General features: G+C 45.9%; 1 protein-coding gene across 9 annotated transcripts in view; it reads left to right on the forward strand.

Annotated features, from left to right (window-relative positions):
• FRMD4B (FERM domain containing 4B) overlaps positions 1–17,096 on the forward strand; it is a 212,424-nt gene that overhangs the window by 177,308 nt on the left and 18,020 nt on the right. For all 9 annotated transcript variants that reach the window (XM_059663000.1, XM_059662996.1, XM_059662993.1 and 6 more), the window contains 5 exons: positions 12,398–12,474; positions 13,796–13,934; positions 14,871–15,012; positions 15,763–15,896; positions 15,983–16,102. In XM_059663000.1, coding sequence (XP_059518983.1) covers positions 12,398–12,474; positions 13,796–13,934; positions 14,871–15,012; positions 15,763–15,896; positions 15,983–16,102 — 612 coding nt within the window. The remainder of the gene's footprint in view (positions 1–12,397; positions 12,475–13,795; positions 13,935–14,870; positions 15,013–15,762; positions 15,897–15,982; positions 16,103–17,096) is intronic.

The following is a 17,096-nucleotide window of genomic DNA, read 5'->3' on the forward strand; positions in this document are numbered from 1 at the left end:
GGCATTGAGGCTTATCCAAAAGTATCAGTACAAGTATTAGGGCATTATTTTACACCCGAGATCCGTCCGAGGGAGGGGCAGTAAGAGGGCATGTGTGTGATCATACAAACAGAACGTTGTCTCTGTAAGCCCTGTGACCAAGATCAAGGGAAGTAAGGACTACTTGAAAGTTTGCTTCTAAGTCCAAATTAGAAAAGAGGGGGCCATATACTTTTTTCAAAATCATTTTTATGTACACTTATATATTTTAATTTTTCCCCAAAGTTATAAATATTCATTGTAGAAGAAACCAGAAAAAGCAAACACTACAGAAACAGGCCAGTGAGGGCAGGAAGTCCTTCTCGGTCCCTGGGACCCCCGTGATGGCTGGCCACTGTCAAAGGCGTGTGTAGATGGTTCGTGTGCACTTTCTCAGTGTGTGTGCTGAGCTTTTGCAGCGGAAAAGAAAGCTGGCTGCGCACGGACCATGCTCCGTCTTGTTTCTTCAGGCCTCTTTTCCCTCTTTGTAACGCACCAAGTGTTCCATTATGAGGAAGCATAATGTATTTCACCAACTCGCTCTCGATGCCTGTTATGGTGTTCCCATTGCGGGAGGGTGGGCTGGAGCTGAATCCCAGCCAAGGAAACAACCAACCCCTAGTTTATCTATTTTATAAGATCAAATTATGACCAATCATGTCTTCTTAAGGTAGGCCTCAGTTGTGCTAATATATTTTTTTGCTAACTTATTTCTCCCTTTAATTTTACTTTAAGAAATAACATGCAGCCCTAGCTGGCTTGGCTCAGTGGATAGAGCACCAGCCTACGGACTGAAGGGTCGCAGTTTCGATTCCAGTTAAGGGCACATGCCTCGTTTGTGGGCTCGGTCCCCAGTAGGGGGCGTGCAGGAGGCCGCCGATCAATGATTCTCTCTCATCATTGATGTTTCTACCTCTCTCTCCCTCTCCCTCCCTCTCTGAAATCAATAAAAATATATCCAAAAAAAAAAAAAAGAAAAAGAAATAACATGCAGGAGTCTTGCTGGTTTTCAAAACTTGCATGTAAAATATAACTTCAGTTGGCTCACAAGTCATTTCTTAGCTAATGTGGCTGATGAAGTTGAGCCTCCCGCCGCCTGCACATGCGTCCCCTGAACACAGCCAGCCTCCCCCCCTTCCCCCCCGCCCCAAATAACGGGACCGGAATGTGCACAGTGAACAGTGCAGTTGGTCTGCTCATGAGCCACAGGCCTTTCTTGCCTTTCACAGTTTCATAGAAATGGGTCAATACTGTGTGACACTGATCATAATCAGGTGTGCTTATTCATTCCAGAGTCTAGACGGGGGTCAGAAGCCACTTCCTCTTTTCAGTTTGCAGAGTTTTCCTGTTTCACTTACAAGACAAACCATGTAGCTCAACCCTAAATGGGCCATCTTGTGTTCATCACTGTCTTGCCTTCCCCTTCTTGGTTACTTAAGCCGTGTCCACTCTGTGACATTGTTTGCCTCCTTTCTTCCTGTTAAACCTGACAATGGGCTTGGCTTTCGTATCTTTATTTCTCCACAGCCCGGCAATTTAAGGGCTTATTGAAGGGAGGCTGTTTTACGAGTCCCTGTCCTGGCCCAGTTGGCACAGATGAAAAATGCATCCCTTAAAGAGTGTGAGAGCAGACTCATAAAAAAAGGTCGCGCTCCAGCTGTTTGAATGGACCTGTGCGCAGCCAGTTACCAATGGCCCAGCGTGAATGAAGGTCAAATTGGCCAACTCGAATGAAACAAAGGCTGGAATGGGAGGCCTTGGACATGCTCAGCCTCTTGAACCACATGCCTGCCATAATTAGATGGGGTGAAAACAGGCCAGAAGGAGGGAGATTTACCAATAACAAGAGATGCCAAAAGGCTGTTTTGAAAAAGGGTTGGTCCAAATCCACAGGCTGAGTCCTGTGTCCTTTCCACATAATGTCTGTCCGTTCTAGCCGGAGTGTGGGGGCCTGTGTTTGTCTTCCCTCCGAGAACGCCAGCAGGTGCCCGTCATGTATTTTGACTGTCAGGCCTTTGCCAGTCATGGGCCAAGCTCCCTTCAGTTCTGTAGTAGACTGGTGAAGGGAAGAGTTTGGGGAGCAGCCCAAAGCCTGTCTCTGATGTCCATTTGCTGGGTAACCTTGGACACGTTGCTGACTCTCTCTTTAAACGCAGTTTCCTCATCTGCACAATGGTAATGCCACCAAACGCCCAGGGTGGTTATAAGAATGAGATGAGATTACACAGCCATCACTCAGTAACCAGTAGTTGTTAGCAAGGGAGAGAGACACAAGAGAAGGAAGGAGGAACATTCTTGGATCACTGTTTGGATAGACGATGACCCAACATTGCTACAGACCTACAGCCCTTAAGCTCCACCAATGGGCCACCCTCAAAGTTTTTGTTTTCAGAGGCTGGTAAGCACTCTGCCTCTCCCAGTTCATTAGCAACAATGCCCTACTGCATGATGCAAATTAAGAGAAAATTTAAAAATTTTAAATTACAAACCACAAAAATTCAGGGTATTAAAAATCCAGGTCATAAGCAGTTTTCCTTTTTAATCCTCCCTTTGGGCAGAAAATGTGTCACTGCGAACTCTTAGGGAATGTGAAAGCACACCAGAACTCAACTGCATTTCAAATGCAGAACATTTGAACTTAAAAATGACGAAGTTTTTTTTAATATATTTTATTGATTTTTTACAGAGAGGAAGGGAGAGAGACAGAGAGTTAGAAACATCGATGAGAGAGAAACATCGATCAGCTGCCTCCTGCACATCTCCCACTGGGGATGTGCTCGCAACCCAGGTACATGCCCTTGGCCGGAATCGAACCTGGGACCCTTCAGTCCGCAAGCCGAGGCTCTATCCACTGAGCCAAACCGGTTTCGGGAAAATGTCTGTTCTTCACAAGATGCAGACCGGGGGTCAGTGGCTGATCAAAGTCACGCCTTGGCTGCCTTATACCCCCGCGAGGAGTCCCACCTGGGACCAGTCAGCGATGAGGAGTAGAGATGGCAGGCCGGTGACGCCGTCAGATGTGGATGCCGCGGTGGGGTAAAATGCTTTTTCAGATTAGTATCTTTCTGCATTATGTCAGGTTGAGAAAGTATTACAGTCGCCCCGGGCATCGCAGGGTGAGGAGAAAAGGTTCTCAGCCTTTAGTTAACTGGTTTTTAAAAAAAACTGTTGGTATAAAAAAAAACAAAAAACCTGTTGGTATATAAAAAAATAAATAAGTAAAATAAAAATAAAAACTATTGGTATTCCCAAATGCCTAGACCAGTTATGTTAAGTTACAAATGCCTTTCTGTTTCTTTACCGCAAAAGTATAGAGTTCGTTTCACTTAAACTCGGAGTGACTTGCTTGTTTTTCTAAGCAGAGCCATCTCGATCCTTTCTAGCCTCCCCTTGACTTTCTACAACTGCCGCCTCACCAGGGCCTCCGCTAGGAGACCGCTTCTAACGCTGCTCAAATGCCAGGTGAGGCTCCCCATAGGAGGGGAGGCGTGCTGTCCGGCTCACTTTCTGCGTCAACACAAAATCCAGTGCAGTGTGGAGGGGAAAACTGAATCACCACATGGCAACGGGAGACCTGTCCATCCTGTTTGTAAAGTGTGTAATTAAGCTTCAGCCACACCAATAATCAATCTGATGGTTACAACTTTCTGCAGACTCAGTGGGTGGAGAACTCAAATCCTGAAGCTTGGATTTGAAGTGCGAGCCAGCCCTGCACTCCTGCTTACAGGTTGGCTGACCTGGAGCTGTTACTCAACCTTCCTGGGCTTTTATTTTCTCAAGTGTCCAGTTCAGATCATTCTGTCTACTGCATGTACCCCAAAGATCATTCTGAGGACCCAGCGAGCCAGTGAATTCCTACACTCAGCAGACATTGTCCGTTCACACATGCTCTATAGAAACTTTACTGGGCAGCAGTTAATCACAGGTAGGATTTTAAGCAGCTCTTCTAAGACAAGGAACTCTCAGAGAATGGGTTGGACATTGGCAAGTATCCATTCCATTTCAAAACCAGCAGGCAAATGGAAAGAATCCAAGGCAAGCAGCCATGTTTTTCATAAAGTCACCAAGTCGAATTGCAAGGGGGCTGGAGAGTGCAGGCTCTAGGTGACCATGGCAAGGCCTGACTCAAGGTGTTCTGTTACTAGGAGGAAGGAAGAACATCCTGGCTGGTGTGGGTCAGTGGTTAGAGTGTCCCACGCACAGAAAGGTCATGGGTTTGATTTCTGGTCAGATTTATACTCGGGTTGCAAATGAGTTTCTCTTTCTCTCATCAACTAAAAAGACAGACTCTCAAGTAAGGATTAGAGAGGAAGGCAGAAAAATCGATTCGGAGGGAGATAACTAGTTTTTGTCCCACTGTATTGGTTCCTTTGAAGTAACAAGAAATAAAGACAAGTATGCATTTTGAGTAGTTTCTGATGGAAATTAACGAGATGAGTGGAGGACAGGGTGTGTTGGGGAAGGCCGCTCTGAGAAAGGTGACGTTCCAGTTGAGACCTGAAGGGTGAGGAGCCGGGCTTGTGGGGAGCGGTTTGTGTGTCCCCGTCAGAGAATAGTGTGCATGGAGGGGCAGGAGGGAGGCCACTGTAGCCAGAGCTCAGCGGGGAAGTGTTCCCCATGGAGATGAGAGGGCGTTTGAGGAAGAGCAGCGCCTGCTGGACAGGCAAAGCCATTAGGTTTCATTATGTCTTTTCCCTTGTGGTTCCCAGCATTTACCAAATGGCTGAATTGTTGGCACATAGAGAAAGCTCTTTGATAGGGCTGACTCGTCCAAAGGCAGAGAAACCGAGCAGTGCCCACGGCATTGTGATGACTTGTTCTGTGAAGGGGCACACACAGTAAGGTTTCTCCGTGTGTGCTTATGACTAAAGATTGGTTTCATTTTTTAAAAATATATTTTTATTGATTTCAGAGAGGAAGGGAGATGAAGAGATAGAAACATCAATGATGAGAGAGAATCATTGATCGGCATGCACCACAACCCGGGCATGTGCCCTGATGGGGAATTGAACCGTGACCTCCTGGTCCGTAGGTCGATGCTCAACCAACCACTGAGCCACACCGGCCGGGCAAGATTGCTTTCATTTTAAATCATTCCACCTCCTGGAACAAATTTCTAGCAAGACAGTGCAATGTACCAATTTTATTTTTTCAAAAAAAAAAATTATTGGGGCCATTCTGTTTGCAAGGGCCCCAAGCTAGTACTTCATATTCTTTATCTTATTTAAGGAAAAAGCCAAGTTCCTGTCATCAAGGACCTGACAGTCTATCTGGAAAGACAGAATTATGTTCAAAATTAGGGATATAGTTGAAAGTATAATAACCAGACTAGGTACCAACCCATGAGAGGGGATGCCATGCTGGTGCCCGGAGCAGCCGGTCCACTCCGGCTGCATCAGGCGCCCGTGGGGAGCGCTCCAAGGCGCCTCTGCACAGGAAGCCCTGACCTCAGCCCCAGGCGAGAGGTTCAGCCACAGGAAATCTGGGCGGGAGAGCATCCTCCTATCCCAGGGGTGGGCAAACTTTCTGACTCGAGGGCCACAATGGGTTCTTAAACTGGACCGGAGGCCAGAACAAAAGCATGGATGGAGTGTTTGTGTGAACTAATATAAATTCAAAGTAAACATCATTACATAAAAGGGTACGGTCTTTTTTTTTTTTTTTTAGTTTTATTCATTTCAAACGGGCCGGATCTGGCCCGCGGGCCGTAGTTTGCCCACGGCTGTCCTAGACAGTCAGGGTTTAATGTGGTGCATTTCCTGATACCCAGAACTTCATCTTCAAAATTACCAGAACTTTACTCCTTGCATGTAAGATGGGAAGTTTTGTGTAAGGAATGAATGACATCACCTGTGAAGAAGTACTTTTCACCCCTGGAGTGTATACCATTTGGGTGTTTAGGGAACTCGAGTTTGGCATCCCTGGCACTTCCAGCAGGGCCTCTTCTGGTCTGAGGAGGTGTTGTTTTTAGAGCAAAAAGCTTATCTCCCTCAGCAATACACTCCCCTGACCAGCGCACAGGCACATCACCAACTTACCCTCTGCGGCGGCTTTCTCATCTCTGCTCTTGGGACATGTGGGGCCAGGGTTCTGTCCCAGGCGGGGTGATGTTCCACAGCATCCCCAGCGTCCCCACAAGGTTCTCATGGCACCTGCCTCGAGCGTCATAACCAAGATGCCCCAGACCACTCCAGACGTCCTGGGGTGGAGGGATGCAAAGTCATTATTGGTGGAGAACTGCTGGTCTAAGTGAAATGCGAGGGACTCAGTCCATTTTCCTTCCTGTGAGGTAGAACTGGGAGTTACTGCTTTTTTCTTTCTTTTTTTGTTGACACAATGTCCATAGAGCGCTCTTCCCGGTGAGAAAGGTCGGATGGTGGCTGTGGTGAGGCACTGGCGGTTTGGAGCCTGGTTGCCTGGCTGGGAACCCCGGATCTGCCCCTGTTTAGGGATGTGACTTGGCCAGTTTGCTGAAGCCTGTGTGAGCCTCAGTTTTCTCTTGTAAAATGGAACTAAAAGTAGTACCTCCCCATCCAGCTTTGGGAAGGTGCCATCTCAGTCACATAAACACGGATGGACAGAAAGATGGCTGGGTGGGTAGAGGGAGGTCAATTTGGTTTTCTCAGTGCCTATAATCTGGCAAAATTCTATTTTTGTGGTACTTCAGGAGGCAAGCCAGGTCCACTAGCTGGCTCACGAACAGCATATTCATCAAATGTAACCTTTTTTTAATGAAAAAAGAATCAATGATACCATGATTTGTTTTCTTCAGGTCACTGCAGAGGGTGGCCCTGTGTGAGTCATTGATGTCAGTCACACACTACAGCTGTGACCAGCCCAGATTTAGTCATTTCTAGGTGGATTTGCAGTTAAATGATTAACCTGTGTTATAAGTGCTATTACAGTGGAACCTCAGTTCTCGGAACGTCTCCCATCTCCAACGATCCGCTTCTCAACCTGACAAGCCTTCCATGCTGATCCCTGTACGATCAGTGACGCATCTCTCGGTGACAAACAAAGGAGAGAAGGCGAGAATCAGTCAGTTCACTGCTGTTACAATCTCAGGATAGTGTGCTGTGAACATTTTCATGGTATTTTTTGCTTTTGTTGCTGCTTATAATGATTGTTAAATTTTCATTTTTTCACTGTACATTTCCTTTCCTTTTTGTTAAATTTTCATTGACATTCCATGTCCTTTTTGTATTTAAAGTGTTTATAGATTAAACAGTACATTAGACATGTACAGTATATAAGAAAGGTTAAATCTTTTGAGGGTCTGGAACGGATTAATTCAACTTACTTTATTTCTAATGGGAAAAAAACAATTTGGTTTTGCAAAAGCTTTCTAGAACGAATTAACTCTGAGAAATGAGGTTCCATTGTATATGTATTTTGTAAAAGCCTCAGTGACATCTCTCCTGTCCTTGCCTAGTGTTAAACCTTTGGGTGGTGTCTACTTTCAGTTTGTCAAGGTTCAAAAAGACACTCTGATCCGTTCTGTCCAAAGGCTTTTTCTCAGTCTTTCAAAACCCAGGAGGTCCCTGTGGCCCGCGGCAGGTGCACTCAGCATTTCAGCATTTCTGCACCTGCCGGGGCACGTTCCCGCACTGAGCACCAAGACCGGAGGGAGGTGGCGTCCCCCTGGGGCGGAGGCGTGCCTTGACCACTCCCCCCTCCTCTGTGACCTCCATGGTGCGGGATCAGTGAACACATTTCCTACCTAGAGGGTGTGTTCAGAAACCACTGATAAAATCAACAGAAATACCACGGTTTTTACAGAAACTCACAGAATTGGAAGCCTGAGTGACACAGGTGTGTCAACAAATACCTTGGCTGTTGCTCACCAGCGGAAAGGCAGCGTTGGGATCCAGAGCTGTTTCTCGTTCTATGCCTGCTACTGAGTGGCCGCTCCATCTGCATAAGGGCATGGTCAAATCTGGGGACTGGACTGAGGGCCTTCGAACAGCACAAGTAGCTTTGTCACCTACCAAACATCTATTCCGAGCCAAGCACTGGGCTAAGTGTCTCATAAGCATAAACTCACTGGACCTTCCAACAACCCTCTGAGGCAGGCACTGTTGGTCCCACTTTACAGATAAGGAAACTGAGACTCAGGAAACTTAAGCACTTGCCAAATAAAATACAAGTGGTGGGCCAGCCAGCGTGGCTCAGGGGTTGAGTGTTGACCTATGAACCAGGAGGTCACAGTTCGATCCCCGTCAGGGGTTGCAGCTCAATCGCCAGTGTGGGGGCGTGTAGGAGGCAGCCAGTCAATGGTGTTCTCTCATCATTGATGTTTCTATCGCGCTCTCCCTCTCCCTTCCTCTCTGAAATCAACAAAAATATATTTATTTTTTAAAAAAACACAAGTGGTGGAACCGGAATGCAAACCAAGGCAATCTGACTGGGTCCCATTGGTTCAGGTAAGCCCCACGAGAGAGGGGACCTGGCCATGATTTGCCAACAAGAACAGAGCCGCTCACATAGAAGGCAGACAGAAACATTGGTCGATTCGAGAAGAATGAGTAAATGGTCCCACAAGCCACTATCGCGTGCATCACCGAGGCTCCTGAAAGTCCCCGTGCTTTCCTGCAGCCTTTCTTTCCAGCTGGACAGTAATTTCAGGTTTAGGGAACCACTGAGATCGTGGGGTGGGAATGGGGAAGAGGTGATTTCTTCTGGTTCTTTAAGTTTACAGTAATTGAGGGTAGATTTCAAGAAAATGGCTTAAATATCCAACCCATGCATTTCATAAATAAGTGTAATAATGGGTGGCAAGTTTTTCTGGAACCATCAACTTCCTTTACATCTGAGGATTATTGTGATTACATGTTGCATACTTAACAAAAGAAGTAAAATATGACTGGTAATGTAGCTCTCAAATAGGGTTTGACTCTGCTTTGGTTTTGTATCAGTTTTTAAATTTTTTGTCACTTTCTTTTGTAAGGCAGGATGCTTACTGACCTTAGGATGTGTTCTCTTCCTGTTGTAGCTTTTTGATGATCTCTTTGTTAATGTCATTGTTCTTATTGTTCCTCTTTTCCTTTTCCTGCCTTTCCTGTCTATTTATTTTGCAGTCTCAAAGCTAATCCCAGCTATTATTTCCTCCGTTGTCATCTACTTCCTTCCTTGGAGGTTGAAGGGCACGATGGATCATTCTAGATGGGTGTAGGCTAGAAAGAAAGTTGGACAACCTAACATGTAGCTTTATTTCTGTCATATAATATTTCCACCATAGATTCCCAAAAAAGCATAACTTCTAACTTATAGTTACTAGAGAGTGTCAAAGAAACAATAATAAATACTAACAAATGGTTGTTATTATGCTCGTTGAATGATCACTTTATAAAGCAGTCCAGTTTCATACTTTTACCTTTGTGTTGCAAGGCAAACAAAACTCATTTTTTTCTTTTAGATCTCTGAGAATGGTAATTTTGGTTTGGACTAAATATTGTGTTCAATTTTAATATGAAAATTTCAAATGTGTGTGCATATACACACATGTGCATAAATAATATATATAATAATCTTGTCCTACCCTAAGACATTATGCCTGGTAATAGTCCTACCCTATATGGGCACCAACTGTTACACATGATAGAAGGTCGGTTCCTTCGCCTTCGAGCTCTCGCCTCTTTCCTCGAATGCAGGATGGTCTCTTTGGGCCCTCACACTCCCGGTGATTGAGAGTGCTGCCTACTGCATGAGCGTTCCTCAGTGGGGCGGCCACACCGTCAGGTCAGCTGGGGGATGTTTCTTTGTCCAGTTTCCCCTTTTCCTTCCATTGGTCTGAAATCTCCTTATGATTTTGACGGGGGCTGTGGAGGGGCTCTGATTTATCCTTTAAGGGAAACAGTGGCAGAAAGCAAGGGAATGGAAATGAGTTAGCTGCCTGCTGTGTGCCGGCACTGCCTGGGGAGTGCTGACTGGGTGATCGACCGTCCAGTAAATGAACCATCCGCCTCAGCTCCATTGCCGTTTGCCACTCCATCTGCCTTTCTGAGATCAGGAGCACAAATGACATATAAAGGCACAAGGAAGAATGATTTCAGAAATTTCAAAAGAACAGCTAGCCTGTCTCCAGCTGCCAGCTGGCTCTAGGGCAGCTACAACCAGAAGGATTTTCCTCACACCCCAATCATTGATAATCATAATGATAATAGTGTCTAAAATAGAGGCCTCTGAATGCTTAGGAGGTGGACATGCACTCTTGCATAAAGTAGACTGGCCTATGTTCGTTTTATGTAAGCATATTGCTTTAATTTGAGAAATGTTCATTTCTTTTAATTTTTTAAAAAATACAGTGCTAAGAAAATGCCAACACCTACATAACCACTTAAATGGTCGATTACTAATATTTTATCATATTCACTTCATCTTGTTTTTATTAATAAAAGAAGTGAAATATTACTGTAATGTAGTTTTCTGTACCACTTAGCCCTATACATTCTGCTGTCCCCACCCTAGGGCCACCCACTATCACAAATCGAGTTTGTCATCCCAAGTCGCTCTCAGGCACAGCCGTGAAATCACTTTTTGCAGAAACTTTAAGGTTTCAGGTAGGGAAGTGGCCTGTTGGCCCGATGCAGGGATGGCTGAGTGGAGGCCAGGCGCTAGGATTTCAGCGGGTGAGCGCTGGGGGAGGTGCTGGCAGATCGGGTTTCCAGCCCGGCCTGGTTCTCATGTGTGTGGGAATGGACGCGAAGGGAAACCCAGGTGCGCTGCGCTGTGGCTCTTCCTGTAGAACCTGTTGGTGCCCCGGTGAGTAACCAGGTAGAAATGGCTCCCGGGCCGCTCGGCTGAAATCTCCCTGCGCCCAGAGCCACTTACTCCCCGGGAAGATCGTCTGCACGGACACTGTACCCCCTTAAAGCCCAGTCTCTCTCCGGGGAAAGCCTGCCGGTGAGAACTTTGCTCTCTCCCACCGGCCGGTGGGAAGAAGGAGGGGGACGGGGAGGTGTCCCCAGATGAGAGCGGCTGCTGTCTGCCGGCGAGGCGGCCTTGGGAGGCTCACTGTGTGAAACTGAGTCACGCCTAAGTCTTAGGAAACTCGCTCAGACTCACCCGGCTGCCGTCCGGGAGGGAGATGGAAAGAGCCTGAGGGGTTCCCTCACATTTCTCTCCCATTTTTGGAACTTCTGGATTAAAAGAAATGAAAGCCTCACGTCCATGGACATTTTAGGAAACTGGTACGTAGCTTCAGCTTTCACTAGTCCTTCCGCCTGGGCGAGGGCTGGAGCTGGCCGCTGTGCCCCAGGGGCTGGCTGGCTTCACTGCTGGGATGGCGGGTCTCGCTGGAACACTTCTGTCTCCTGTTTGAACACTTTGGCTGCAGGTGGGCAGGACCCTTAGGTCATGCTGTTCTCGCATGAGCTGACATGTCTGTGAATACCTGGGTTCCTGTGCTTCAGGAAATGGTTCTACTGATAGTGCGTTGCAGAGAAGTTATTTGGATCATTAAAATGCTCTATGAAGGTTCTTTGAACATATGTTAAAAACCCAGCCAAAGTCTAGTAATGGAATGAAACCACTGCTATTATTTCCCTAATAATCAAGACTAGGGTCGGAGTAGAGGAATTCTATGAAGTCCAAGAGACAAGACGGGGCTCCGGCTAACACACGGTCTGACGTGAGTCACAGGCCGGGAAATGCAGCAGGCGCACTGAGTTCTGTGACGAGCTGCCTTTTACAAGTTGTGTGGCTTTCAAAAGCACATTGCTAGGAGGGTCTCTTCGCCATCAACTGGCAAACCGCTCTGGGGCCGCATTAGAGCGTCAGCAGTGGGGATGTGGAAGTTACAAACCCCGGAGGCTCCGGCTCAGACACCAAAGGGCTCTGCGCCTTCACCCCCACCCACCCGCCTCCAATTCCTGGTTTTTGCCCCATTTAGGGGAACACTCATGGGCAAGGAAACTGGTGGTGGAGAATCAATCGCCCCTGCTTGGGGTTCTGGCTTACTTTCACTTTGCTTTCCTTTGAAATGTAATCTGTGGTCTTACTGAATCCTTTAGTCCCTTTGAATATCTTTCCATTTAAATGTGAATCAGCATCTTTGATCAGGAGGCATGCGCTTACCGGAACCTAGGAGGATTTCCTTACCAACTCTCATCATCGCGCTGAGTCACAGGGGAAATAGCATGCATGTTCCCCACGGTGCATAGTTTTATTGTTCAAGGAAGAGTTGGTGGAAATTACTGTCAGAAGGAGGGATAAAATGGTTTCAGGTTGTCGTTGGTTTGTAAAAAGACCGCACCACATGTTCGTGCTTACTGTCAGTGTGCCTTCTTGATTATTTTTTTCATTGAGCTGATTGCTAGATGCAGTAAAGTTTAACATAAATTAAAGCCATGTGTGTTTTTGTGTTTTCTTAATTTATTAGCTGTTCCAGTGGAAACAGCTGGAGAACTTATATTTCCGTGAGAAAAAATTTGCTGTTGAAGTTCACGACCCACGGAGGTGAGGGTCCCAGCTTTCCCTCTGCCTGGTCCCGGGGGCTCTCTGAGGGATGCTACGAACATTGACGTGCAGCTTTGGCGCGGATGCGTGTGTATTTCTCCTGGGCCTGTGCCTGGGGCTGGAGCTGCTGAGTGAGGGCTGACTCTTTAACCTTTGGAGGAACCGCGGAGGCTTACCGAGGCGGCGACACCATTTTCCATTCGCACCGGCAGTGCATATGGGCTCATTTTCGCCACATCCTCCCTAACACTTGTTATTTTTAGTTGAGTTGTTCTTTAACAGCCATCCTCGTGGTGGGAAGCGGCATTTTCCTCATGACTGATGATGGCTGAGCATCTTTTCATGTGCTCATTGGCCATTTGCATATCTCAGTTCAGATCCCTTGCTCATTTTGAAATTGAGTATTCCTGATCACTTTAAAAAACAGCTGCCAAGTGATCACCATTAATGAAAGTCAGGACTGTCGTTTCTCCAAGCTGATACATTTATGGCTATTCGGAGGACACGGGGATGGGGGAAACAGCCCTTCACAAAACGATGACCTGAATTCCTACAAATGAATGTTGGTCCCTCTCTCCCTCCCCTCCCCCATCCTTCTTCCACCCTGTCCTCCGATTCACCTGGTTTGTGCACAGGCAGCCCTCTGGACCAGGTTTGGACTTGGGTACTCTCAGGCAACATCGTTATGTCTATCCTCTGATGGTGCCCGAGTCAGACAAGTCCATCTAGACCAGCGGTTCTTAACCTTCCTAATGCCGCGACCCTTTAATACAGTTCCTCATGTTGTGCTGACCCCCAATTTCATTGTTACAAATTGAACATAATTAAAGCATTGTGATTCATCACAAAAACAATATGTAATTGTATATGTGTTTTCCGATGGTCTTAGGTGATCCCTGTGAAAGGGTCGTTCGACCCCCAGAGGGGTCGGGACCCACAGGTTGAGAACCACTGATCTAGAGCCTCGATGTTCTTTCCCTGAGGAAGGTGCTGACCCCCAGGTCTCTGTCTTTACAATAGTATCCCATGTACTCCCGGCTGCTTGTGGTGGTTTTAGCTACGTGTTTTTAGAACAGCTTCTAATTTGACTAACCTTATCTGCCTTTGAGTGTGTGCATGCATTTTTTAATACACTAGTTTTACAGAGAGTTATTACCTAGGGTGATGGGCTTTGTCATAAAAGGAGAAGCTCAGAGCTCTGTCAGCATGAGGGTGGCGGCAGGAAAACAATGAAGGAGATGTTATTACATTACTCACTGGAAACTTTTCATGCCGTGCTGGGCCAGAAGCCAGTGATTTGAGTGCTTTTCTTCATCTTCAGGATTTCGGTATCGAGAAGGACTTTTGGGCAAAGCGGCCTCTCTGTGCAAACCTGGTATGCACACTCCTCGCTCATCAAGTCCATCTGGGTGATGGCCATCAGTCAGCACCAGTTTTACCTGGACCGGAAGCAAAGCAAAGTAAGTGACTGGACGAGGTTCTGTAGGAATAAGCTCCTGCCCCTCATTTCCTTTCTGTTTAAAAGATAAGCATTCTCAGAAAAGATGAAAGCACATCGGTTTTTGTTCTTTTAGGGTTTTTTTTTTTTAACTTTACTACCAACTGTTTTAATTTTTCTTATATTTAAAAAAAGAGCAATCTAGAACCTGATTCAAAAGTTGTCAGATTTCCCCTGGTTGGGTGGCTCAGTTGGTTGGAGCATCGTCCCATACACCAAAAAGTCATGGGTTTGATTCTCAGGCAGGGCACATACCTAGTTTGCAGATTCCATCCCCAGTTGTGCCTTGTATGGGAGGCAACCGATGAATGTTTCTCTCTCTCTCTCTCTCTCTCTCTCTCTCTCTCTCTCTCTCTCTCTCCCCCTTCCCCTCCTAAAAGTCAATAAAAATAGCCCTAGCTGGTTTGGCTCAGTGGATAGAGCGTCAGCCTATGGACTAAAGGGTCCCAGGTTTAATTCCAGTCAAGGGCACATGCCCGGGTTGTGGGCTCGATCCCCATGGGGGGCATGCAGGAGGCAGCCAATCACTGATTCTCTCTCATCATTGATGTTTCTATCTCTCTCTCCCTCTTCCTTCCTCTCTGAAATCAATAAAAATATTTTTTAAAAAAATCAATAAAGATATATCTTTGGGTGAGGATTAAAAAAAATTGTGTGTATATGTAGATTGGTAATGTTTTAAAGTTAATGATTGAACTATACCATAACAATCATGCGTTATTAATACGTTTAGCTACAAAGCCTAAGTCTTGTCTCTTCTAAAGAGTGTCATTTTAGTATATGTATAAAAATTCTAAATTGTCCTCCATGTTGACATTTTTATTCTATAGTAAGTTACTCATTAATTTGACAGAGGCTTAATTGAGTGAATTCCATCACAATGTTGTATACCTTTTAGGCAAAAATTCCTTCAGCCAGAAGTTTAGACGACATCGCAATGGATTTGACGGAGATGGGAACCCCGAGGACCTCCAAACTGGTCACTCTGGAGGCAAAAAGCCAGTTCATTATGGCTAGCAATGGCAGCTTGATCTCCTCAGGTAACCGGCGGGGTTAGAGAGAGCGCAGCAATCTTTAGTTTATTTCACTTTTATTGTTGTTGTTTAAACCACTTTTAAATGCATCTTTTAACCCATTATTTGGGGAATAAGTAAGCATATCCAAATTACAGTATGCAGAAGTTTTTAATAAAAATTTTAAACTGGTTTCAAAAAGTATAAAGTTAAGTTATAGTCAGGTTGCATAAGTAACACCAGATGCAGAGACAGTGAGTGCCTAGGGGCAGCTTAAAAGGACATTTTCTCCTGATAAATTCCATCAGCTTCTTATTCCTCCCAAGAAGTCCTGGAACCTTTTGTCACTAAATATTCGCTAAAATGCATTTTCCCATTAAAATCCCACTGTCAACTTGTGCATCTGAAGCACAGAATATTCCTTTGCCTTGCTCGCTTGCTTTCTAAAAGAACATTCTAAGCAACTGTCTCAAGGAACATCTCACCTGCTCAGAAAAGTTAATTTCGTCCTCGAGTGTGTCTAGGACATTAAGCATTTTATTACTGCTCCAAAAATGACTGAGCCAACGCGCAGAAGGCACATTTCATTACCAGGCTCCGCTGGATGCCCAGGCGCATGAGAAAATGTTCTCCCGTTTCCTTTTATTATGTTCACGAACAAGGAGAAAAGAAATAAACTATGTAATAGCAAGTTTGGCTTAAAAATCCTTTGTCCTTTGGAAAGGAAGGAAACATCCCGTGGGTAAACCTTCCCTGCCCCCACTTCCAATCCCCCAGGTTCTCAAGACTCGGAAGTGAGTGAGGAGCAAAAGCGAGAGAAAATCCTGGAACTCAAGAAGAAGGAGAAGCTGTTGCAAGAAAAGCTCCTGAAAAAAGTCGAGGAGCTTAAGAAGATCTGTTTGCGGGAGGCTGTGAGTCTCTTCTGTTTGGGGGGCTCTTCAAATGGCACTTGGCAGCTCCGGCCGGTGCCCATCGCCCTGTCTGTTCTGTTCCGCAGGAGCTCACAGGCAAAATGCCAAAGGAGTACCCGCTGGGCATCGGTGAGAAGCCTCCGCAGGTCAGGAGGCGTGTGGGCACCGCATTCAAGTTAGATGACAACCTGCTCCCCAGTGAAGAGGTATGAGCACCAGCCGCCGTTTCTGTGAACAGAGACAGCCGCTGTCTGCTGAGCGTGGGCCACTCGGGCCGTTGGTTTTGAGTTGGTGCGTTTTTATCTCGCCAGTTGAAAGTGATAATAGAGACCAAACTGAATTCCTTCTTTTCTGCACAGCTCAGTTAAACTTGTTATTACTCTTCCAAACACAGAGAGCACTCATCAAACCCCAAATGTTCATAAACTGAGAAACATAAGAGTTAAGAACGCTGGCCTTAGACTCTTCCGCTTCAAACTAGGCAGCAGCCTTTGGCAAATACTTTGCCCTCGTTGAAGTCTTAATTCTCAGGTCTCCGTTTTCTCATCTACAAAAGGGGGGTGCAGTGATTGTTTTCCCACCAGGGGAGGCGAGGAGCATTCAGTGAGGTCATACATGTCCGGCACGCAGGCATAGCAAAGGCCGAAGGTTTGTTAGCCCACTAGAATGTGCTTCCTCATTGCATGTTTTCATGTGGCCTTCCTCGTTTCTTATAGAAATTTACCCATCTTGACTTTAGAAAATGATAGCAGTTTCCATCAATAATAGAGTGAGCTTTGCTATTTATTGAGTGCTCACTGTATACCCAGCTCTGCACTAAGAATGCACATATACTTGTGTGAGGTAGATGTTACTTTCATTTTACAATAAAAAGAAACTGAATCATTAAAAAATTAAGCAGTGTGCCTGGGGTCATAAAATCAGGAACCCCCAGAGAAAGGAATCAACCCCAAATTTACGTCTGTAAAGCTATGCCTGTGAAAACAACATTCTGCATCTCTGACTCTTGGGTTAAGAATCCCTTCTTGAAAAATAGGACCTTTACCCACCAACTAAATAAATGAAAGGCCATTCCCTTCTTTGAAAGGGAAAGAGGGTGAGGAGTCAATGTAAACAGATGAGGAATGTTTTGAGGCTACCTGTGCAGTGAAACCGGCAGATTTTATTCCCAGAGAGCATCTGGTTTGAGAATGCACGAGA

The sequence above is a fragment of the Myotis daubentonii genome, chromosome 14, assembly GCF_963259705.1.
Source record: "Myotis daubentonii chromosome 14, mMyoDau2.1, whole genome shotgun sequence".
In the NCBI taxonomy this organism is placed as follows: domain Eukaryota; kingdom Metazoa; phylum Chordata; class Mammalia; order Chiroptera; family Vespertilionidae; genus Myotis; species Myotis daubentonii.